The sequence below is a fragment of the Scyliorhinus torazame genome, chromosome 2, assembly GCF_047496885.1.
Source record: "Scyliorhinus torazame isolate Kashiwa2021f chromosome 2, sScyTor2.1, whole genome shotgun sequence".
In the NCBI taxonomy this organism is placed as follows: domain Eukaryota; kingdom Metazoa; phylum Chordata; class Chondrichthyes; order Carcharhiniformes; family Scyliorhinidae; genus Scyliorhinus; species Scyliorhinus torazame.
The window spans coordinates 375,778,062-375,803,426 of record NC_092708.1 but is presented as its reverse complement, the minus strand read 5'-3'; the positions used below and the strand labels follow the sequence as shown (position 1 = coordinate 375,803,426).

General features: G+C 48.0%; 1 protein-coding gene and 1 long non-coding RNA gene across 2 annotated transcripts in view; one reads left to right on the top strand and one right to left on the bottom strand.

Annotated features, from left to right (window-relative positions):
• LOC140404691 (latent-transforming growth factor beta-binding protein 2-like) overlaps window positions 1–25,365 on the bottom strand; it is a 685,726-nt gene that overhangs the window by 323,420 nt on the left and 336,941 nt on the right. Inside the window, exons 14-15 of the mRNA XM_072493356.1 lie at window positions 24,434–24,491; window positions 7,710–7,808 (exon numbers count right to left, since the gene is read on the bottom strand). Of these exons, the coding sequence (XP_072349457.1) occupies window positions 7,710–7,808; window positions 24,434–24,491 (157 nt within the window). The remainder of the gene's footprint in view (window positions 1–7,709; window positions 7,809–24,433; window positions 24,492–25,365) is intronic.
• The window catches only part of LOC140404699 (uncharacterized), a 47,658-nt gene continuing 34,144 nt past the window's right edge, over window positions 11,852–25,365 (top strand). Inside the window, exon 1 of the long non-coding RNA XR_011938552.1 lies at window positions 11,852–12,214. This is a non-coding gene — a long non-coding RNA (uncharacterized lncRNA). The remainder of the gene's footprint in view (window positions 12,215–25,365) is intronic.

The following is a 25,365-nucleotide window of genomic DNA, read 5'->3' as shown; positions in this document are numbered from 1 at the left end:
CCTCACATTTGTCCGGATTAAACTCCATCTGCCATCTCTCCGCCCAAGTCTCCAGACAATCTAAATCCTGCTGTATCCTCAGACAGTCCTCATCGCTATCCGCAATTCCACCAACCTTTGTGTCGTCTGCAAACTTACTAATCAGACCAGTTACATTTTCCTCCAAATCATTTATATATACTACAAAGAGCAAAGGTCCCAGCACTGATCCCTGTGGAACACCACTGGTCACAGCCCTCCAATTAGAAAAGCATCCCTCCATTGCTACCCTCTGCCTTCTATGGCCTAGCCAGTTCTGTATCCACCTTGCCAGTTCACCCCTGATCCCGTGTGACTTCACCTTTTGTACTAGTCTACCATGAGGGACCTTATCAAAGGCCTTACTGAAGTCCATATAGACAACATCTACTGCCCTACCTGCATCAATCATCTTAGTGACCTCCTCGAAAAACTCTATCAAGTTAGTGAGACACGACCTCCCCTTCACAAAACCGTGCTGCCTCTCACTAATACGTCCATTTGCTTCCAAATGGGAGTAGATCCTGTCTCTAAGAATTCTCTCCAGTAATTTCCCTACCACTGAAGTAAGGCTCACCGGCCTGTAGTTCCCAGGATTATCCTTGCTACCCTTCTTAAACAGAGGAACAACATTGGCTATTCTCCAGTCCTCCGGGACATACCCTGAAGACAGCGAGGATCCAAAGATTTCTGTCAAGGCCTCAGCAATTTCCTCTCCAGCCTCCTTCAGTATTCTGGGGTAGATCCCATCAGGCCCTGGGGACTTATCTACCTTAATATTTTTTAAGACACCCAACACCTCGTCTTTTTGGATCACAATGTGACCCAGGCTATCTACACCCCCTTCTCCAGACTCAACATCTACCAATTCCTTCTCTTTGGTGAATACTGATGCAAAGTATTCATTTAGTACCTCGCCCATTTCCTCTGGCTCCACACATAGATTCCCTTGCCTATCCTTCAGTGGACCAACCCTTTCCCTGGCTACCCTCTTGTTTTTTATGTACGTGTAAAAAGCCTTGGGATTTTCCTTAACCCTATTTGCCAATGACTTTTCGTGACCCCTTCTAGCCCTCCTGACTCCTTGCTTAAGTTCCTTCCTACTTTCCTTATATGCCACACAGGCTTCGTCTGTTCCCAGCCTTTTAGCCCTGACAAATGCCTCCTTTTTCTTTTTGACGAGGCCTACAATATCACTCGTCATCCAAGGTTCCCGAAAATTGCCGTATTTATCTTTCTTCCTCACAGGAACATGCCGGTCCTGTATTCCTTTCAACTGCCATTTGAAAGCCTCCCACATGTCAGATGTTGATTTGCCCTCAAACATCCGCCCCCAATCTATGTTCTTCAGTTCCCGCCTAATATTGTTATAATTAGCCTTCCCCCAATTTAGCACATTCATCCTCGGACCACTCTTATCCTTGTCCACCAGTACTTTAAAACTTACTGAATTGTGGTCACTGTTACCGAAATGCTCCCCTACTGAAACATCTACCACCTGGCCGGGCTCATTCCCCAATACCAGGTCCAGTACCGCCCCTTCCCTAGTTGGACTGCCTACATATTGTTTTAAGAAGCCCTCCTGGATGCTCCTTACAAACTCCGCCCCGTCAAAGCCCCTGGCACTAAGTGAGTCCCAGTCAATATTGGGGAAGTTGATGTCTCCCATCACCACAACCCTGTTGTTTTTACTCTTTTCCAAAATCTGTCTACCTATCTGCTCCTCTATCTCCCGCTGGCTGTTGGGAGGCCTGTAGTATACCCCCAACATTGTGACTGCACCCTTCTTATTCCTGATCTCTACCCATATAGCCTCACTGCCCTCTAAGGTGTCCTCTCGCAGTATAGCTGTGATATTCTCCCGAACAAGTAGCGCAACTCCGCCTCCCCTTTTACATCCCCCTCTATCCCGCCTGAAACATCTAAATCCTGGAACGTTTAGCTGCCAATCCTGCCCTTCCCTCAACCAGGTCTCTGTAATGGCAACAACATCATAGTTCCAAGTAGTAATCCAAGCTCTAAGTTCATCTGCCTTACCCGTAATGCTCCTTGCATTAAAACATATGCACTTCAGGCCACCAGACCCGCTGTGTTCAGCAACTTCTCCCCGTCTGCTCTGCCTCAGAGCCACACTGTCCCTATTCCCTAGTTCTCCCTCAATGCTCTCACCTTCTGACCTATTGCTCCCGTGCCCACCCCCCTGCCATACTAGTTTAAACCCTCCCGTGTGACACTAGCAAACCTCGCGGCCAGGATATTTATGCCTCTCCGGTTTAGATGCAACCCGTCCATCTTATACAGGTCAGACCTGCCCCGGAAGAGCTCCCAGTGGTCCAGATAACGGAAACCCTCCCTCCTACACCAGCTGTTTAGCCACGTGTTTATCTGCTCTATCTTCCTATTTCCAGCCTCACTGGCACGTGGCACAGGGAGTAATCCCGAGATTACAACCCGAGAGGTCCTGTCTTTTAACTTTCTGCCTAGCTCCCTGAACTCCTGCTGCAGGACCTCATGCCCCTTCCTGCCTATGTCGTTAGTACCAATATGTACAACGACCTCTGCCTGTTTGCCCTCCCCCTTCAGGATTTCCTCTACCCGTTCGGAGACATCCTGGACCCTGGCACCAGGGAGGCAACATACCATCCTGGAGTCTCTTTCACGTCCACAGAAGCGCCTATCTGTGCCCCTGACTATAGAGTCCCCTATTACTATTACTCTTCTGCGCTTTGACCCTCCCTTCTGAACATCAGAGCCAGCCGTGGTGCCACTGCTCTGGCTGCTGCTGTTTTCCCCTGATAGGCTATCCCCCCCGACAGTATCCAAAGGGGTATATCTGTTCGAGAGGGGGACAACCACAGGGGATTCCTGCACTGACTGCCTGCCCTTTCTGGTGGTCACCCATTTCTCTGCCTGCACCTTGGGTGTGACCACATTTACATAACTGCGAACTATGACGCTTTCCGCCACCTGCATGCTCCTAAGTGCATCCAATTGCTGCTCCAACCGAACCATGCGGTCTGTGAGGAGCTCCAGTTGGGTGCACTTTCTGCAGATGAAGCCATCCGGGACGCTGGAAGCCTCCCGGACCTGCCACATCTCACAGTCAGAGCACAGCACCCCTCTAACTGACATTGCGTCAATTAATTAAAATTAAAATTTGTCTTTTCTTTAAATACTTTTTTAAAAATTTCAAAGTTACTGTCAACTATCTGTTTCCTAGCACTAGATTTCTAATAGAAATGCGATAGCTAACTATAATACTCTCATTTCTAATAGAAATGCGATAGCTAACTATAATACTCTCATTTCTAATAGAAATGCGATAGCTAACTATAATACTCTCTAATTATCATCCATATGTTTATCCAATAAACTTTTAAATGCCCTCAATGTTGGCGAGTTCACTACTGTAGCAGGTAGGGCATTCCACGGCCTCACTACTCTTTGCGTAAAGAACCTACCTCTGACCTCTGTCCTATATCTATTACCCCTCAGTTTAAAGCTATGTCCCCTCGTGCCAGCCATTTCCATCTGCGGGAGAAGGCTCTCACTGTCCACCCTATCCAACCCCCTGATCATTTTGTATGCCTCTATTAAGTCTCCTCTTAACCTTCTTCTCTCCAACGAAAACAACCTCGAGTCCATCAGCCTTTCCTCATAAGATTTTCCCTCCATACCAGGCAACATCCTGGTAAATCTCCTCTGCACCCGCTCCAAAGCCTCCACGTCCTTCCTATAATGCGGTGACCAGAACTGTACGCAATACTCTAAATGCGGCCGTACCAGACTTCTGTACAGCTGCAACATGACCTCCTGACTCCGGAACTCAATCCCTCTACCAATAAAGGCCAACACTCCATAGGCCTTCTTCACCACCCTATCAACCTGGGTGGCAACTTTCAGGGATCTATGTACATGGACACCTAGATCCCTCTGCTCACCCACACTTTCAAGTACTTTACCATTAGCCAAATATTCCACATTCCTGTTATTCCTTCCAAAGTGAATCACCTCACACTTCTCTACATTAAACTCCATTTGCCACCTCTCAGCCCAGCTCTGCAGCTTATCTATATCCCTCTGTAACCTGCTACATCCTTCCACACTATCGACAACACCACCGACTTTAGTATCGTCTGCAAATTTAATCACCCACCCTTCTGCGCCTTCCTCTAGGTCATTGATAAAAATGACAAACAGCAAAGGCCCCAGAACAGATCCTTGTGGTACTCCACTTGTGACTGAACTCCATTCTGAACATTTCCCATCAACCACCACCCTCTGTCTTCTTTCAGCTAGCCAATTTCTGATCCACATCTCTAAATCACCCTCAATCCCCAGCCTCCGTATTTTCTGCAATAGCCTACCGTGGGGAACCTTATCAAACGCTTTGCTGAAATCCATATACACCACATCAACTGCTCTACCCTCGTCTACCTGTTCAGTCACCTTCTCAAAGAACTCGATAAGGTTTGTGAGGCATGACCTACCCTTCACAAAGCCATGCTGACTATCCCTGATCATATTATTCCTATCTAGATGATTATAAATCTTGTCTCTTATAATCCCCTCCAAGACTTTACCCACTACAGACGTGAGGCTCACCGGTCTATAGTTGCCGGGGTTGTCTCTGCTCCCCTTTTTGAACAAAGGGACCACATTTGCTATCCTCCAGTCCTCTGGCACTATTCCTGTAGCCAATGATGACATAAAAATCAAAGCCAATGGTCCAGCAATCTCTTCCCTGGCCTCCCAGAGAATCCTAGGATAAATCCCATCAGGTCCCGGGGACTTATCTATTTTCAGCCTGTCCAGAATTGCCAACACCTCTTCCCTATGTACCTCAATGCCATCTAATCTATTTACCTGGAGCTCAGCATTCTCCTCCACAACATTGTCTTTTTCCTGAGTGAATACTGACGAAAAATATTCATTTAGTATCTCGCCTATCTCTTCAGACTCTACACACAACTTCCCATCCCTGTCCTTGACTGGTCCTACTCTTTCCCTAGTCATTCGCTTATTCCTGACATACCTATAGAAAGCTTTTGGGTTTTCCTTGATCCTTCCTGCCAAATACTTCTCATGTCCCCTCCTTGCTCGTCTTAGCTCTCTCTTTAGATCCTTCCTCGCTACCTTGTAACTATCCATCGCCCCAACTGAAACTTCACACCTCATCTTCACATAGGCCTCCTTCTTCCTCTTAACAAGAGATTCCACTTCTTTGGTAAACCACGGTTCCCTCGCTCGGCACCTTCCTCCCTGCCTGACCGGTACATACTTATCAAGAACACGCAGTAGCTGATCCTTGAACAAGCTCCACTTATCCAGTGTGTCCAACACTTGCAGCCTACTTCTCCACGTTATCCCCCCAAGTCACGTCTAATGGCATCATAATTTCCCTTCCCCCAGCTATAACTCTTGCCCTGCGGTGTATACTTATCCCTTTCCATCCTTAACGTAAACGTTATCGAATTGTGGTCACTGTCCCCAAAGTGCTCACCTACCTCCAAATCAATTATCTTTGCTCCAAGAACAAGTCAAGTTTCTCCAACTGGACCTTGAAACTAAATTCCCTCATCCCGAGAAGCATTTTAGCAAATAGTCCTTGCATCCTAGACCTTCACATCCCTCCGAAATATAGTGAACAGAAATGGAGGTAATATGAAGCCCAAGCTTCCGTAAGCTTTGCGAACTTCTCTATCAATATGTCCTGCAACCTTCAAGAATCTAAGCATATGAATACCCATGTCCCTCCACAAGTTTTAGAACTGCGCTATTAAGTTGCTATTAATAGTGCCTCTCCCTAATCCTTTTGCCAAAATGCATTACCTCACATTCCAGCTGCCACTTTCCTGTTCATTCTGCTAGTCTATTTATGCCATGTTACAATCACTTAGTATCATCACACTTCCCAAGTTTGGTATCCTCAGCAAATTTTGAAATTTTATTCTGTATTTCATTATGCAACTCAATGGGCGGGATTCTCTGAACCCCCGCCGGGTCGGAGAATCGCCGGGGTCGGCGTGAATCCCGCCCCCATCGTCCTCCAAATTCTCGTCCCCCAAAAATAGGCCCGCCGTGAGTTGCGCCGCCCGCCTCGGTGAATGGCGGGGTCCGGCGCGACTCAATGGGCCCCGGGGCTACCCGAATTCTCCGGCCCATGATGGGCTGAAGTATTTTGCCAGTCCCGCCGGCATAAACTGGAGTAGGTCCTTACCGGCGGGACCTGGCGGCACGGGCGGCCTCCGGGGTTCTTGGGGGGGTGCGGGGGGATCTTGCCCCGGGAGGTTCCCCCCACGGTGGCCTGGCCTGCGATTGGGGCCCACCGATCCGTGGGCGGGCCTGTGCCGTGGGGGCACTCTATCCTTCCACACCGGAGGCTGTACCGGTCCGCCATTCCCGGTTCGGAAACGAAGCTCTCTGCGCATGCGCCCTCCCCCACACAAGCACCAGGGCAACCTCCATTCCCCCCTCCCCACCCCACCCCACACACACAACCCAGGGGACCCCCTTGACACTGCCCGTGGCATGGCCGTGCCAGGAGGCATGCTTTTGTATGTGGGCAGGTTCCCCTTATCCACAGGGGGAGAGAGAGAGTTAGTGAGAGAGAGAGAGAGAGAGAGAGAGAGGAGTGGAGAGAAACAGAGAGACAGAGAGTGAGAGAGAGAGAGGAGAGTGTGGAGTTGAGAAACCATGGGCGGGATTCTCCGGAGAATCCGGAGAATTGGGGGCCGTGCCGCTTTCGTGATGCTCCACCTCTCCCATCGAGATTGCCTGAGGCCCACCCCCCCCAATGCTCCACCCCTGACCGGCCGAGTTCCCGACGCCGCCGGTCGTGTGTGGTCTCATCTGTCAGGACCTCGGTGTGGTAGCTGCGGACTTCAGTCCTGCGCCGACACAGTCGGGAGAGGGCCGATCCGGAGGCAGGGAGATCTCTGTCAGGGGCTGGGGGCAGTGTTGGGGGGTGGTCCGGGGCAGGAGAGCCGGCCAAAGGGGGGGGACTATTGTGCAGGCCGGGTGCGCGCGCGGCCAGAGCCATGTTGCATGGCGCGGCTGCTGCACGCTGTCAATGTCATGCGCGGCCATGAAGCCGGCAATTTTCCGGGCCGTATCAGCAGCTAGGGCTGGGTGCTCTACGCTACCTTGATGCTGGCCCCCAGCCAATGGAGGATCGCTGGCCATTTTACGCCTTTTGTTTCTGTCGTAAAACGCCACCGTTCCCACTGACGTACCTGCGTTGATAGGAAGGGAATGGAGGAAATGGTTTATTTTGCATGTTGGTTACATCTTTATTTTTTCATTATTGTGAAAGACTGAGACCAACATTTTATAGCCCCAAGGCAACGATCCCACCCCAGGAGTTTCGGCAGCACTGCCAAGAGTCCATTGACCAGACGATTCCAGCAGCATGCGGGGCCAGACTTATTATTTTGAATTTAATGATGGATGGTTTTCAAACCGTGTAGTGCACAAAATAAATGCTTCCCCTTTCATTTTAATACAATTTCTCATCCAATTTAAAGAAACTGTATTGCTTCACATGAAAATTGTTAATATACAAGTTATTTTCAGTACAAGATAGTAATCTAGCATTCAAAGTCCATTGCTACTTTTACCAATTTATACACATATAAGCATGTTTATGACAAATTAATGTCCAAAATGCATTCTCGACAATTCGGTCTTACCTGAAATTTCTGTTGCAAATACAGAAGCCACTTGTCTAGCTGTAGATTCAGGAACAACGTGCACCAATGTAGGTGGGCTTGTCTTCACTACGACTTCCACTGTAGGAAAAAAAACCTGTCAGTTCAAAAACTAATCCATTCCATTTATGTGGAAACAACAGTCAAATCCAAAAATCCTTCGGAAAGGATAGACAGATCCTGGAGGGCACGGTACCACAGTGGATAGCACAGTTGCTTCACAGCTCCAGCATCCCAGAATCGATTCCCGGCTTGAGTCACTGTCTATGCGGAGTTTGCACTTCCTCCCCGTGTCTACGTGGGTTTCCTCCGGGGGCACTGGTTACCTCCCACAGTCCAAAGATGTGCAGGTTAGGTGGATTGGCCATGCTAAATTGCCCTTAGTCTCCAAAAAGGTTAAGTGGGGTTACTGGGTTACGGGGATAGGGTGGAGGTGTGATCTTAGGTAGGGTACTCTTCCCAAGGCCAGTGCAGACTCAATGGGCTGAATGGCCTTCTTCTGCACTGTAAATTCTATGTAAATATGTGCAGCAGAAAAATAAAGTGGATTGGCTAAAAGCATAGGCAAAATAGTGGCCGTGATTCTCCGAGCCTCCACACCGGAATGGCGCTCGGCGCGGGGGCAGAGAATGGGGCCTCAGATCCGCGATCGGGTCCGATGCCGGGACGCGATTCTCTGGCTACCAGAGAATCGGTGGCAGTTGCGCAGGCGTGGTTGACGCGGCGCCGGTCCGAGGTCGACCGGCCAAGTTCCCTCCGGCGTGGTTCACGTATGGTCCCACCCGACAGGAGCTCGGCGTCATGGCTGCGGTGGCCGTCCTGGTGGGGGCAGGGGATCAGTCTCCGATCAGCGGGCTCGCGCGATCTTGGGGGGGGCAACCTTCTTCCGCACCGACCCGCTGTGTGGCTCTGCGGACCCACGGCCACGTACGGCAGCGCAGAGCATTCCGGCGCCGTGTTGGCCCCCTGTGGGCCATGGAATCGCTGGGCCAAGAAGCCCGGTGATGCCTGCGTGAAACACTGCGGTGTTTACGCCGGCGTCAACACTTAACCGCGTTTTTGGGGAACCCTGGCCGGTATGTTTCGCAAAGGTAGGACTAGAGTAAATTGCAAATATTGAGTGGGATAAGACAAAGAGAAAAGATTTAAATTCACTGAGAGACAAAGTGCCAATGTAGATCAGCAAAAATAGAACAAATAGATTATTGAGATGAGCGCCAGCAGGATGGCAGCCAGGGATCTTTGGATAAGTTTACAAGCTGAGGAACTCAGCAGACTTGCAGAAGGGATTTACTAAATCTTCAGTGAACAAAAGTGTGGAAAAAGGTTTTCAGTGGTTTTCAGTGGCAGAGACTCAGAGATGCCAAAGACATACAATGTTGCAGAGATAAAAATTTGCAATCTTGGTGGTAGACTGAATAAGGCACATTTTCCTGCTAGTTACATTGACAGTTACCTTTAATGACTGCCCAATTTTTCAATTTTTCTGTTAAAGGCTTGTTATGGTGGATAAAGTACTGAAAATTGAAATAACCTTTTGTTTCTTACCATTTTGGCCAGGATCTTGCCAGTTCTACACAAGTTTTCTGCTACAATGTATGCCTGCTGGAGGCATGTATTTGGCAGTATCATATCAGTCCCGCTCAGATGGCTTTGATGGTGGGATCAGTTGGAAGGAAGGACAGGAGGACGTCAGGATAGTTGGCTGAAGAGTTCCGTCCTCTGGCCGATCTTGCTGGAGGTGGGGTGGAAGTATTGGGCTACCAATCTGGCAGCAGTAGGTGGCCAATCTGCATATTTGTGGATATTTAGAAGTGCAAAATTGTGGGCAGATTGGGGATGCCACCAGAAGGCCGCCACTAAGGCCGAAGCCTGAGACACGCATGAAGGTAGCTGGAAAGGTACCCAGGAAGCCCTGGCACCAGACCCACAGCAAGGCCATAACCTCTGAAACAGGGGTGGCCGCAGCTGTGGTCACAGTTTGTATCAACTAACTTGAGATACCTTCAAAAGTCTCCTTAAGCTGGGGTAGGCGCGTTGTATCTCCAACATTTATATTTGCAAGGTGAAGACTGGATCCTTACCACAGATATGAACTATACCACACATGGTATCATGTAGGCAAAGTAAACATGACATCCACAATAATAACAAAGATTCAGTTTTTACTTTGCATTCCCTGACTAATGGGAAAGAGACCCAAAGGTGGAGAATTTGCAGAGTTCTACATAAAAGGAAACTTAAACAAGCTCCAGGAATCAGGTGAGGTCCTTGGTGACAGAATCAGGAGAATCAAGAGATTATGGTAGGACTCGTATACAAAGAAGAATGTACATATTTCTCGTAATATAAATATTATACACATATTATTGACTGAATAAATACGTCAACTTACCTCAGCTGGCACTAGAGCATTGCAGAGGAAATGCTGCTTTTAATAGCCATAGTCCTTTGATTGAGGCCTTAAACCAAACTCCACCTGCCTCACAGGTGGACATATAAATATCCCATAAGACTAACGAAAGAAAAGCAGAGTTCTCCTGGGATCCAATATTCCACCCTCAACCAATACTGCTATTGCTAGGTCTAGCAAAGTATCATTGCCATGAAATATTGGGCGGCATGTTATGGCTAGGTTGGGGGGTGGGGGGGGGGGGGGGGCTCATTTAAATACCCAGGTGCCGGATTCACCTGGCACCCGGGATTCACCGTCTGTGCCTGGGAGACCTCACTAGATCGCCGTTTAGTGCTGGTCCACACAGACGTGGACCAGTCGCGAAGGCACCTGGGGGGGGGTCTCCAAGCCCATTGAGGCCCCTAGGTAGTCAGGCACAGGATAGGGTGGCACTCTGGCACACCCCTAGAACCTTGGCACTGCCAGTCTGGACAGTACCAACCTGGTACCCGGGGGGGGGGTCTTGCCAATTAGTGGTGGGGTTCCCGGCGGGGAGAAGCTCCCCGAGGCCAAAATAAAATGGCTAAGTGGCGTTGGATAGCAGGACGTTTCTTAACACGGCAGCTGCTAAGAAACTCCCCACTAACCATGCCATTCAGTGGACTTGAACTTGAGACCGCTGAATCACACCCATTGAATCTGACAAATGCCTTGCTTAAATCAAACTAACTACCCAACAAGATGCACCTCTACAAACACTAGTATGAAAGGATGGCCTGAGAGTGTCAAGGGCACACCTATGGTCGCAAGAGCATGTTGGGAATACCGAAATGAACCAACAGCTCAAGGCAGCATCTTGAACAAGGATAATAAAGTAATCATTCCCAAGGAGATGAGAGGGCACATTCTGGAGCATGTCCATACAAGCCATCAAGGAATTGAATCAACTGTAAGAAAGGCAAAAGATACTTTTACTGACAAAAGATGAATAAATTAAAGACCACATTGGTCAGTGTGGTGCATGCAACGAATACCAAGGTAAACAAGCTGGAGAAACTTGATGATGCACAACATCCCAGACAGACCACGGCTGAAGCTGGGAGTAGACCTTTTCATTTTGGCAGGAATTAATTATCTTGTCATGGTAAGCTACTATTTAGACTACTGGGAATTAGACCAGCTGACTTTAATGATACCAAAAGAAATAGTAGAATGCCTGAAAACCAATTTCAGTCTGTACAGCATTCCAGACATTGGGATGGATGACAAAAGGTCCTCAGTTCACAAGTGAAGAATTCAGCCGATCTCAGCTGGGATTGGGAAATTTAGAATTACACACCATGTCTGCACTTTCCTCTGTTGAATAGAAAGGCTGAGGCGGCAGTGAAAATCGCCAAAGGACTCGTCAAGAAATTGAGCAAATCTAGCACTGACGTGAATGGCCAAATGTACCGGCGCAATCGCATGTCGAGCCGAACCATGAGTGAAGCTGTTCCTTCACAGCAAAGCATTCAGCTGGTCAGGGAGAAGGATCTCAGAGGCCCACCAGTCCCCAACAACCACAATGGAATAACAGCAGTCACCAAGGCAACAAGCGCCATGGGGACAACACTCTCCGAACAAAGAGCATCACCCAGAAGAACATTCAACACGCATGCGTTCCATTCAAGACACCTGCCCGTTTTAAAGACTGTGGGCAATACATGTGCAGAGACTGACTGGTAGGCCAAGCAGTTGTTAATGCACGATAACAGTAACAGGATCATGTATGCAACTGTCGCTTTTGTTTGTTAGAGAAAGGGGGATGTTTGTATCTTTATTTCAATATGAAAGGGGCGGAGTGTTTGGGTTTTGAAGTGTAACCAATCTGATTGACACCTCAGGATTTCCATAGATATGTGATAATGCCATGTGTATCAAGACAAATTCAATAAAGCCTCTCACAGAGACACACACTAATGAAGACTGTTATCCTTATACTTGCAACACTGACCTATCCAATTGGCTGGAAGCTCCAGCAATCCCAGCTGCGGCAAGAGTGCACGAGTGGGGAAACAGGCCCAAGAAGAAGCCCCATGGATCTTGGAGCAAGGTAAGTCTGAGGTATTGTGTGGGGACTGTTCAAATGGGTTTTACAGAGCAGATGGGTACGAAGAAAAGAGGGGTACGATCTTGGTGGGCTGTCCCCAATGTGCAAAAGGACACGCACCAAAGATAGTACCCCCACCATTCTTCCTGTTCTTAGCTTTTGTTTTTAAAATGACCTGCTCACTCCTGCCCGACTCCTCACACTAACTGCATTATGGTTGGCAGCATATTATCAGAGTCCAATTGTTTTTTTAACTAGCTCAATTGACCCTTGATTATTTATTTAAATGTGGCAGGCGGGCTGCTGATTTTGGCATCCACACCTCTCTCCATTATGGCGGTGAGCTCGGGGTGGGTGGGAAGGTGGTGGGTTTTGCACCGACCCTATTTCACATGTCGCCCCCGCCGAAAACCTTCCTGGCATGGACACATAATGCAGCCAATTAACTCTTTTTTCCCCCTGCTATTACTGTTTATGGGATGCAACTGCCATGTAACAGTACTGACACTTCACAGCATTTTAGATATTCTGTTCCTGACGTGTTACATAACTGCAAATAAATATCTCTTGATTGGTATGCTTCAACCAAAACTTCTAATGCAGAAAGTAACAAACATATGGGGCTGGATTATTCGATTCTGAGGTTATGTCCGCAGAATCAGTCTGGTCTTACGGCCAAAAGGTCGGCGCCACCCCCGCACTGATGCTCCGCCCAGTGGGGGGCTAGCAGCCACGCCACTTAAAGCCCCAGCTTTAGCTGCCGATATGGACGCAGAACGGCTGGGTCCGTGGCCGAATAAGTGCACAGGGGCGGCCTGTGGCGGCCGCACACAGGCCGGCCTGCCAAAAACTGCTCCTCTGTAACCTCCCTCGCCACCCCCGGACCACCCCCCACCAGTCTCCGCCAAAGCCATCCCTGCCAGAAGAACAGCTCCCCTTTCCCCCCCACCCTGTCCCTGACAGTGGCGGCGCTGGACACAGTCCGCAGCCGCCATGCAGGTGTACGAAAAGTGAGAGAACACGCGACTGACGCAGTCAGGAAGTCGGCTCATCGGGGGCAGAGCATCGGGGTGTTACGTAATGGGTTAAGAGACATTCCAATTAGTTGTCTCATTTGTGTTAAGTAGCCAATAATTGACACTGATATGTAAAGAGGCTTCAGGTGACCTTTGTGTCAGGTGATGTGATGATAGAGCTTTGCGCAGAGTCTGTTAAAGTGAAATAAAGGTGTGTGAAAAGGAGCAGAACCTTTGACTCTTTGTACAACAGCAGCTAAATGTTTAACAAATGGTAGCAGAGGATGGTTGCTGTGCAAATGTGAAGGATTGAAAGTTACAACTTTTTCAGACCAAACCAAGGAGTGAGTGAGAAGAAAAACAAAGATACATGGCTGAACCTCGGATAAAGATGGCCGGATATGACTACCCCTCCATATTTTCTGAAAGGGGATCGTACGAACAATGGAGAAGTGCAGTAGTTATGTGGACTAATGTAACTACCTTGGGAAAGAGAAAACATGGTATGACATTGGCTCTTTCTCTACCTTATGACAGTAACATCTGAAGCAAAGTGCTTTCTGAGCTGGAATTGGAAGAGTTAGACTCAGTAGGAGAGCTGGAGACTCTATAACGTTATATGGATAAGATTTATAAAAAGGATGACTTGTTAAGTGTGTATGAAGCATAGTCGGATTTTGATAGATTCTGGAAAATAGAGGATTTCTCCATTTAAGACTATATAATGGAATTTGGCAGACTATATAAAAGGCTTCAGAAACACAACCTGGAATTTCCACAGTCTGTGTTGGCGTTTAAATTACTTGACTGTGCTCGAGTGAGCAACATGGACAGGCCCCTGGTTTTGACAAGAGTTCAGTTTGCGGATAAGGGTAACTTATTCGATCAGGTGACAGAAGCTTTAAAAAAGTTTCTGGGGAAACATTTGATTCCGATGCCTCTGATGACCCAAATAGATCAGTCTGCAATAAAGCAGAATATGGAAGATACACTACTAATAGGATGGTGAAATCGCACGGCTACAAACAGGTTCCAAGACTATAGAAGGAGATCGGGACCCGGAAATTATGAAGACAGAAACACAGTTAGAACCTACAATAGGAAGATGAACCCCAGAAATTCCCGGGGCATGATAAATCGTTGTTTTCGATGTGACTCTCAATACCATTATGCTTTCAACTGTCCAACACGTTATAATTGAGTGTTTGAAGCATACATGACATGGAAGAGTCAGAAGAGGAAAACGATAGTGACCAGAAAGAAGGCATTGTCCTATTGACAAGCAGTTTTCCGCCGGTAATGAGGGTGTTAGTTGCAGAATCCTTCAATTGTGCTGTATTGGACAGTGGCTGCACATCTACTGTGTGTGGAATTGACTGGTTAAAATGTTACCTGGATTCCTTGAATGCTGAAAATTGTGAACAAAGGTTAAGGAATTTGAAAGTTCCACAAGTTTCAGGTTTGGGGATGATAATATTCTGAAGTCGCTGAAAAGAGTGGTGATCCCTTGCAATATTGCCGGAGTGAACCATTTCATTAGCACGGATGTTGTATCAAGTGAGATACCTTTGCTTCTGAGCATACCGTAGATGAAGAAAGCACACATGAAACTGGATATGGAACAGGATAAGGCAACAGTTTTTGGAAAGACAGTGAACTTAAAATTTACACAGTCGGGACACAGTCGGGACACTATTGTACTCCATTACTGACAAATAATATTTCAAGTACAGTTGTTAAGGATGTGTTAATGGCAGTTGAAAATGGGACTTCAGCTGATAAAAAGCTTGTTGTATTAAAACTGCATAGGCAATTTGCGCATCCGTCTCCTCGGAGGCTGCAAAATGTATTAAAGGATGCAGGGGTAAGGGGTCAAGATTATAGTAAACTGTTAGAACAGGTTAGTGATTGCTGTGAAGTTTGTAGGAAGTACAGAAGGACACCAGCACAACAGATAGTAACCCTACCTTTCGCCAGGGATTTTAACAACATTGTGGCCATAGACCTTAAGATCTGGGATAAAGCCAATAATATATTTATTTTGCATTTTATAGATTTAGCAACCATATTTAGTCAATCAACGATTGTACGGAGTAAAGAAAAGAGAGTAATTCGGGATCAAATTGTTGAAAAATGGATAGGGACAGGAATGGGCCCACCGGCAAAATTCCTTACGGACGACAGGGGAGAATTTGCTAATGATGAGTTTAGGGATATGTGTGAAAACGTGAATATCACAGTTATGAATATGGCTGCAGAACGCCCATTTAGTAATGGTGTGTGTGAAAGAAACCATGCGGTAATAGATGACATACTCCGGAAAAGTTTGGCAGATAGACTAAACTGCAAGCTAAATTCAGCTTTAGAATGGGCGGTACATGCCACAAATTCATTGCAGATGGTTGGGGGCTATAGTCCCTATCAAATTAGTGTTCGGTAGAATTCCTAAAATTCCGTCCATTTTGGATGACCAACCTCCAGTTTGGGAAGGGACTACAATTAGCTCTGCCTTTGCTGAGCATTTAAATGCAGTACATAGCAGTAGAAAAGCTTTTTTGGAAGCAGAAGTCTGTGAAAGAATTCGCAGAGCTTTAAGACATAATGTACGGCCATCAAATACCGTTGTTCAGCAAGGAGACATAGTAGACTATAAGAGAGGCAATTTTAATGAATGAAAAGGGCCAGGGAAGATCATAGGCATAGATGGCAAAACAATTATTTGCAACATGGCAATCAAACTGTTAGGGTTCATTCATCAAGGATAATGGGTACAGATTACACATTTTCAAATTTAGACAGAGCAGACAGACATGACGAGGAACCAGGGTCATCTGGTACGCACGTGTTACAGAACTATGAGGAGCAGTCAACTGATATAGACAGGGTTTCTGTCGAGGAACACAACACTTCTGATGAATTAGAACAGGCCATTTTTCTGAAAGGACAACTGCCAAACGTTGGTACAAAAGTGACATACTTGCCTGAAGGGTCTAGTCAATGGAAGGATGCAACTGTTATTAGTAGAGCAGGGAAGGCCACTGGAAAGTATAAACATTGGTTGAATGTACAGCATTCAGGGGAGGGAGTCAAGACAATGTATTGGGAACATGAAGTTCAAAAACGGACGGCACAGAAACGCAGTGCCAGTTCAGATAGTACATCGGATAGTGAACAGGTCCGCAGGAAAAGGTCGATAACTACTGAAAGGACATCCCACAGCAGAAGGGAAAGATCAAGCAGTAGCAGTACAGAACGAGATACCAGGCTGGAGAGGGGAAGTATCGAGGTTTCGGAACATGAGTAAGACTACGAATACTAATAGGAGTAGAAGCCCACATGTACGTGAGGTTTTGGTGGCTTCCAATAAATGAGATGAAAAAGTTATCAAAGATGCCAAGCAGCAAGAACTGCATAGTTGGAGTGAATTTGGGGTATACACGGAAGTACCGGATAGGGGACAAAGAGCTCTATTCCCCAGATGGATTTGCACAGAAAAGGTTCTTCCGGTTGGAACTTATAAGGCAAAGGCCAGGCTTGTGGGAAGGGGATTTGAAGAAAACTTAGAAGATCAGAATTTAAGGGTAGATTAACCTACAGCAGGAAAGGTTATTTTAAAGATCTTCTTGGCTCTATTAGCCACAAAGGCATGGGAATGCAAATCTATTGATATAAAAGCTGCCTTTTTGCATCAGCTCCAGAGTCCCAAAAAGACAGCTAACACAGAAGGAGCACTCTGGAAGTTGAACAAATGTGTATATGGAGTCTGGTATTTTTCGGTAAGGTCAGTTTTGTTAAAGTTAGGCAGTTGCCAGTTGAAAGCAGATCCGGCAAGGTTTTACCGGCACTATAAAGGAAATCTTTCTGGCATCTTTACGATGCACGTCGATGATTTTTTGTGGGGTGGGACTAGTGATTTCGAAGCTCTTGTAATCTCTGCTTTGAGGAAAGAATTCAGGGTTGGAAGTCAAGCCTCCGGTGCATTTCAATATATTGGACAGGAAATCGGACAGACTAGGTTAGGGGCAACTTTACGTCAGCAATCTTATTTGGAAAGCATCAGCCCAATAGCAATTAGTCGTGGCTGGTTTCACAAAAAGACGCAATTGTTTCAAAGATTGAAAAAGAGCATCTGCGAAGTTTAATTGGGCACCTGAATTGGTTAGGTAGACAAACTAGACCGGATGTGAGTTTTGATGTCTTAGAGTTGAGTACAAAAATGAATGATCCCAACGTGGAAGGCATAATAAGAGCAAATAAAGCGTTGGTCAAACTAAAAATGCAGGTGTGTGTTTTGAGGTTCCTGGTTTTAGGTGACCTTAGGCACTTAAAACTCATAGTTTATAGTGATGCGTCCTATGCAAATTTATGTGATGGGGTTTCAAGCGCAGGATGTTTTATATTCCTTTTGGGGAATAATGGTTAATGTTGCCCTGTTTTGTGGGAAACAAAGAAAATAAGGAGGGTGGTCAAAAGCACTTTGGCTGCTGAGACGTTAAGCCTTGTAGAGGCAGTGGATATGGGCTTTTATATATCTCAGATATTGACAGAAATTTTGGGATTAGGGGATTTGGGTAATATACCTATTTGAATGTCACATTGACAATAAATCCCTGCGGGAAAATTCAATGAAAAAAGGTTAAGGATAGACATCGCAAGTTTGAAGCAATTGTCAGACTATTGGCTACTTATACAAAAAGAGGGGCTAGTTCACAGAAACTTTTGGATATTGTTAATGAAGGGCGCCTGTTTCTGTGATTTTTTTTTTTCTTCCAAAAATGAAAAAAAAGGGGGGGGGGAAATCGCGTGTGTGTTTTTGAGTTTCTTGTAATTTTGTTTTCACCTAATTATTTTTTTTCTCCAAGGAAGGGGAGACTGTTAAGTAATGGGTTAAGTGACATTGCAATTAGTTGTCTCATTTGTGTTAAGTATCCAATAATTGACATTGATATGTAAAGAGGCTTCAGGTGGCCTTTTGTGTCAGGTGATGTGATGATAGAGTTTTGCGCAGAGTCTGTTAAAGTGAAATCAAGGTGTTTGTGAAAAAGAGCAGAACCTTTGACTCTTTATACAACAGCAGGTAAACGTTTAACACGGGGGAGGGCCTCAGGTGACGTCCTCAGGCCATCCCAACGTCGTGTGGCGTGCTCCTTGAGTATGCCGTTTTTGAGGGGGCGGAGCACTGGAAAAATGGCGCCGCCCCGATTTTGGCGTAAACATTGATTCATTCAGCCGATTGCCGAATGCGATTTCGGCGTCGGCGATTGGAGAATCCCGCCCATGTTTTTAAGCAGAACTTACAAACTATAACTTCGAAAGCATAACTTCGAAAGCATAAAAGTTACTAAACAAATAAATCAAAGACAAAAATTATACAAACAACAAATGAGTATTCTTTCTGGTGGTGAACCAGTCGAACATTGATGGTGAAAACAGGAGCAATAGCACTGACGTGGAAATCTGGAATGAGGTCTTTGGTAGGCAGGAAATAACAAACGTTTGGAAAGCTACTTCAAAGAACAAAGACTTAAAGGGGAAATGTCTCATGACATCCCTATACGTTTGGTTGATTAAAACTATTTCTTCGCAAAGGTTGCATGCCTGAGGGATATTCCTAAAATACCGAGTTAAAGTACTAACCATTAAAAAGTCTGACTCCCAACAAAAGTATAACTATATTGTATGCATCCAACAAATGTCTACACACTTTATTGGTTAATGAAGCATTCCTTCAATGTCCCAAATTTAAATGAAGTATATGTTTTACATTCTCACACATATACTTAAGGATAAGGCAGTGAGTCGGAATACTTTGAAGTTTGGAGACAACTGCAGAAAATTGAAGTTGTGACATTCTCTATGGCTTATTGATCATTTATTTTTTTTTAATAATTTTTTATTAAAGGTTTTCATAAAATATCAATAACAAAATGAGAAAGAAAAAAGAACACAATCTAAAAAAGCAACCCCCCAAACCCCTCCCCCCCGTACCTAAATAATAAATGAACATTAACACCCCGACTTAAGACAACAGGTGTATACACCCCCTCAGACCCTTCCAGTGTAAATAACATAAACAAAAATAAAGTAACCCCCCCCCCCCTGAGCTGCTGCTGCCATTGACCAATGTCTATCGTTCTGCCAGAAAGTCTAAGAACGGTTGCCACCGCCTAAAGAACCCTTGTACCGACCCTCTCAAGGCGAATTTCACCCTCTCCAATTTAATGAACCCTGCCATATCGCTGATCCAGGATTCCACGCTTGGGGACCTCGTATCTTTCCACTGAAGGAGAATCCTTCGCCGGGCTACCAGGGACGCAAAGGCAAGAATTCCGGCCTCTTTCGCCTCATGCACTCCCGGCTCCTCTGCCACCCCAAATATTGCGAGCCCCCAGCCCGGTTTGACCCTGGTTCCTACCACCCTCGACACCGTCCTCGCTACGTCCTTCCAAAATTCCTCCAGCGCTGGGCATGCCCAGAACATATGGGTGTGATTTGTTGGGCTCCCTGAGCACCTAACACACCTGTCCTCACCCCCAAAGAACCTGCTCATCCTTGTCCTGGTCATGTGTGCCCTGTGCAGCACCTTAAACTGTATGAGGCTGAGCCTCGCGCATGACATCTGCCTAGGACATCTGCCCACGTCCCCTCTTCGATCTCCTCTCCCAACTCCTCCTCCCACTTACCTTTCAACTCCACCACCGAGGCCTCCTCCTCCTCCTGCATCACCTGGTAAGTTTCCGAGATCTTCCCCACTCCCACCCACCCCCCCGAGAGCACCCTGTCCTGTACTGTGTGTGGCAGTAGCCGTGGGAATTCTACCACCTGCCGTCTGGCAAACGCCCTTACCTGTAAGTACCTGAAGGTGTTCCCCAGGGGGAGCCCGTACGTCTCCTCCAGCACACCGAAGCTCGCAAACTTCCCATCCACAAACAGGTCCCCCAACTTTCGTATGCCTGCCCTGTGCCACCCCGAAAACCCTCCACCTGTTCTTCCTGGGGCGAACCGGTGGTTCCCCCGTAATGGGGTCCACGCCGAGGCCCTAACTTCCCCCCTATGCCGCCTCCACTGCCCCCAGATTTTGAGGGCCGCCACCACCACCAGGCTCGTGGTATACCTCCTTGGAGGGAGCGGCAGCGGCGCCGTTGCCAGCGCCCCAAGACTCGTACCCACACAGGACGCCGTCTCCAGCCTCTTCCATGCAGCCCCCTCCCCCTCCATCACCCACTTGCGCACCATTGTCGCATTGGCGGCCCAGTAGTACCCACAGAGGTTGGGCAGCACCAGCCCCCCCTATCTCTACTCCACTCCAGGAACACCCTTCTCACCCTCGGAGTCCCTCACGCCCACACAAACCCCATTATACACTTGTTAACCCGCCTGAAAAAAGCCTTCGGGATAAACACGGGGAAGCACTGGAACAGGAACAAAAACCTTGGAAGCATTGAAGTCATTTTGATTGACTGCACCCTACCCGCCAGGGACAGCGGCAACGCGTCCCACCTCTTGAACTCCTCCTCCATTTGCTCCACCAGCCTTGTAAAGTTAAGCCTATGCAGGGCCCCCCAGCTCCTGGCCACCTGGACCCCCAAATATCTGAAACTCCTTTCCGCCCTTTTTAGTGGGAGCTCGCCAATCCCCCTCTCCTGGTCCCCTAGCTGAACTACGAACAGCTCGTTCTTCCCCATATTGAGCTTGTACCCCGAAAAGTCCCCGAATTCCCTAAGGATCCTCATTACCTCTGGCATTCCTCCCACCGGGTCCGCCACATACAGCAGCAGGTCGTCCGCATAAAGCGACACCCTATGGTCCTCCCCACCCCGCACCAACACCCTCCAGTTCCTCGACTCTCTCAGTGCCATAGCCAGGGGTTCAATCGCCAGTGCGAAGAGCAGGGGGGACAGGGGACACCCCGGTCTCGTCCCTCGGTGCAACCGAAAGTACTCGGACCTCCTCCTATTTGTGGCCACACTCGCCATGGGGACCTCATACAATAGCCTAACCCACCTGACAAACCCCTCCCCAAACCTGAACCTCTTCAGCACCTCCCACAGGTACCCCCACTCTACCCTATCGAAGGCTTTCTCAGCGTCCATCGCCACCACTATCTCCGCCTCCCCCTCCCTCGCCGGCATCATGATAACGTTCAAAAGCCTCCGCACATTCGCGTTCAACTGTCTCCCCTTCACAAACCCCGTCTGGTCTTCATGGATGATCTGCGGCACACAATCCTCAATCCTCATGGCTAAGACCTTCGCCAGCACCTTGGCATCTACATTTAGCAAGGAAATCGGTCTGTAAGAGCCACATTGCAGAGGATCCTTGTCCCGCTTCAGGATCAAGGAGATCAGTGCCCGGGACATCGTCGGGGGTAAAACCTCCCCCCTCCCTTGCCTCATTGAAGGTCCTAACTAACAGCGGGCCCAACAGGTCCATATATTTTTTATAGAACTCGACTGGGAAACCGTCTGGCCCCGGTGCCTTCCCCGCCTGCATGCTTCCTATCCCTTTGATCAGCTCCTCCAGCCCAATCGGGGCCCCCAGTCCCGCCACCAGTCCCTCTTCCACCTTTGGAAACCTCAATTGGTCCAGGAAACGGCCCATCCCTCCCTTCTCCCATGGGGGCTCGGATCGGTACAATTCCTCGTAGAAGTCCCTGAAGACCCCATTGATGCCAACCCCACTCCGCACCACGCTCCCTCCCCTGTCCTTAACTCGCCCGATCTCCCCAGCTGCGTCCCGCTTCCGAAGCTGATGCACCAGCATCCGGCTTGCCTTTTCCCCATACTCGTAGACCGCCCCCTGGGCCTTCCTCCACTGCACCTCCACCTTCCTGGTGGTCAGCAGGTCGAATTCGGCCTGGAGGCTGCGCCTCTTCCTCAACAATCCTTCCTCAGGTTCTTCCGCATACCCCCTGTCTACCCTCACCATCTCCCCCACCAGCCTCTCCCTCGCCCCCCGCTCCCTCCGCTCCTTGTGGGCCCTGATGGAGATCGGCTCTCCCCTCACCACCGCCTTCAGTGCCTCCCATACCATCCCCACTCGGACCTCCCCATTGTCGTTGGTCTCCAAGTACCTCTCTATACTTCCTCGGACCCGCTCGCTCACCTCCTCGTCCGCCAACAGCCCCACAGGGGACAGCGGGCGCTGGTCCCTCTCCTCCCCCATCTCCAAGTCCACCCAAAGCGGGGCGTGGTCCGAAATGGCTATTGCCGAATACTCGGTATCCTCTACTCTCGCAATCAGCGCCCTACTCAAAATGAAAAAGTCGATTCGAGAATAAGCCTTATGGACATGTGAGAAAAATGAAAATTCCCTAACCCCCGGCCTTGCAAATCTCCAAGGGTCCACCCCTCCCATTTGGTCCGTAAATCCCATCAACACTCTAGCCGTCGCCGGCTTCCTACCCGTCCTAGACCTGGAGCGATCAAGTGCAGGATCCAACACCGTGTTAAAGTCTCCCCCCATTATCAGGCCCCCCACTTCCAAGTCTGGGATCCGACCCAACATACGCCGCATAAAACCCGCATCCTCCCAGTTCAGAGCATACACATTGACCAGGACCACCCTCTCTCCCTGCAACTTACCACTTACCATTATGTACGTACCGCCATTATCTGCCACAATGCTCGACGCCTCGAATAACACCTTCTTTCCCACCAAGTTCGCCACCCCTCGATTTTTGGCATCTAGCCCCGAGTGAAACACCCGACCTACCCACCCTTTCCTCGGTCTTACCTGGTCTGCCACCTTCAGGTGTGTCTCCTGGAGCATAACCACATCCGCCTTGAGCCCCTTCAGGTGCGTGAACACGCGGGCCCGCTTAACCGGCCCATTCAGTCCCCTTACATTCCAGGTTATCAGCCGGATCATGGGGCTACCCGCCCTCCTCCCCCGCCGACTAGCCATGACCCCTCCTCGGCCAGCCACGCGCCCGCACCCCACACCCGGCCTGTTCCCCACAGCGGCATACCCCCGTCTCGACCCACCCCACTCGCTCCAGCTCCTCCTTGATCTTAGCAGCAGCAACATGGTGACCACATAGGCCCCCACGTCCGGCCCCTCCAGCCCCTCCGGGAGGCCCAGAATCCGCAGATTCTGCCACCTCGACCGATTCTCCATCTCCTCGAACCGCTCCTGCCATTTCTTGTGGAGCGCCTCGTGCGCCTCCACCTTTACCGCCAGGACTAAGATCTCGTCCTCATTGTCAGAGATCTTTTGTTGAGCCTCTCGGATCGCCACCCCCTGGGCCGTCTGTGTCTCCAGCAGCTTATCAATAGAAGCCTTCATCGGCTCTAGCAGGTCCGTTTTAATCTCTCTGAGGCAGCGCTGGATATCCTCCTGTTGCTCCTCCGCCCACTGCCTGGTCTCCGCCCGCCGCCATTTTGTCCTTCTTCCCTCCCTTCTTCTGATCCACCACCACCTTTTTTGTCACCCCGCTCCTAGTTAAAGCGAATTACTGACGGGGAGCTATTATTAACTCCTTCCCACACCGGGAAACGTCGAAAAAGTGCCCTTGGGGGCCCTGAAAAGAGCCCAAAAGTCCGTTTTTGCGGGAGCCGCCGAACGTGCGACTTAGTTCCGCATAGCCGCAACCGAAAGTCTCGAGAGGGAATCCTTTTGGCAGTGTTCGCTTCACCAATCTGCCCCAAAATGTCTGTGGAAACTCCTGAAAAAGGTCGAAGAGTCCGTTCCAGACGGGAGCTGCCGAATGCGCGACCTACTCCTCCATGGCCACCACCGGAATCCTCGTCCCCGCTTCTTCAGTGGCCTTGGTGAGATCTTTTCACAGTTGTTCCCTCTGCTGTTAGAATTCACTTTTGATAAAGGCCCTCAGGTCAGTGTGCAGCTTTAAGCTTGCCCTTCCCCCGCCTGCATGCTGGAAGAGGCCCTGTTTATCCTGTTGCAGCCAAATCTTTTACTGTTTCTGCCGAGTCTGGTAGCCAAAAGACATAACATTCCTGGGGGACACTGTCAGGGGAATGTTGCAGTCTTCTTGCCACACCGGGAAATGTCAAACAATTGCCGTGGGGGCCCTGTAAAAGAGCCCAAAAGTCCGTTCCAAGCGGGAGCTACCGAGTATGCGACCTAGCTCTGCATAGCCGCACCCGGAAGTCGCTTATTGATCATTAACATACAGCAATTCAATTCTATATAATAGTGGAACTATTTATATAAAAATAGAACTTAAAACTTAGTCATTACTAACCTGGATATGCATCAATTCTTGGGACATGAGCAGGTGCAAAGGGTTGAGGCTGTTGAGGCTGTTTTAAACAGAAACAGATGATATTCAGCAGACAATTCAGTAAATATTTTTAGCCTTACCCTTAAAATATGTTTGAGCTTTGCATTTTCTTTTTGGTTTCAAATTTGGGTTTATTGCTTCGAGAACAGATTGGGGCCAGCTAAACGTCTTTGAAGCTAAAGTTAAATCTCAAAAGGCAAAAATTTGGATTGAAACTGAAAAAAAACACAGGCTTCCATCATTAAAATAAAATAAATTGTTGAAATTTATACAACAAGCCTGTGTTATGATCATTTTTTTCCTGAAGCAAACTTCCATAGATCTACTTCTGAAGGGAAAATTGACTTGTAAACACCATCAGATCACATTGTGCAGCCATACCAGATCAGAAATTTAACCCTGATTTTAACTTTACTGGCTCACTGGGAACAGATAACTGTTTAATACCTCATACAGGGTGAAGTCAAATTCCATCCCATTCTGGCTGTGTACATTACTGGTTCAAATCAGGCTGCCACAATTCTAGAGATAGTGTAAACAGCCTAGCATTGCCAAAATAGTTAACCCTGCAAATGCTGAGATTGCACTGCAACAGGTAAAATCAAAGTGACAACAATTCTCTATTCTGCCACCTGGGCAATAAGATATATGTTGTCATATTTTACTGTGAATATGTCACTCAGTCTCACCTACGGATGACATAACATGACCTTGTCATATGACTAATTATGTTCTTTGTTGTGACATGGATTCAATATCATCTGAAACTGATTTTATATTACCCAAATAGATTTATCTTACGATCTTACAGAACTGTCAGACAAATTTGAATGCATATATGAAAGGTGACAAGCCGGTTGCAATATTTGCTGTAACAAATGCGAGTCCTCAAC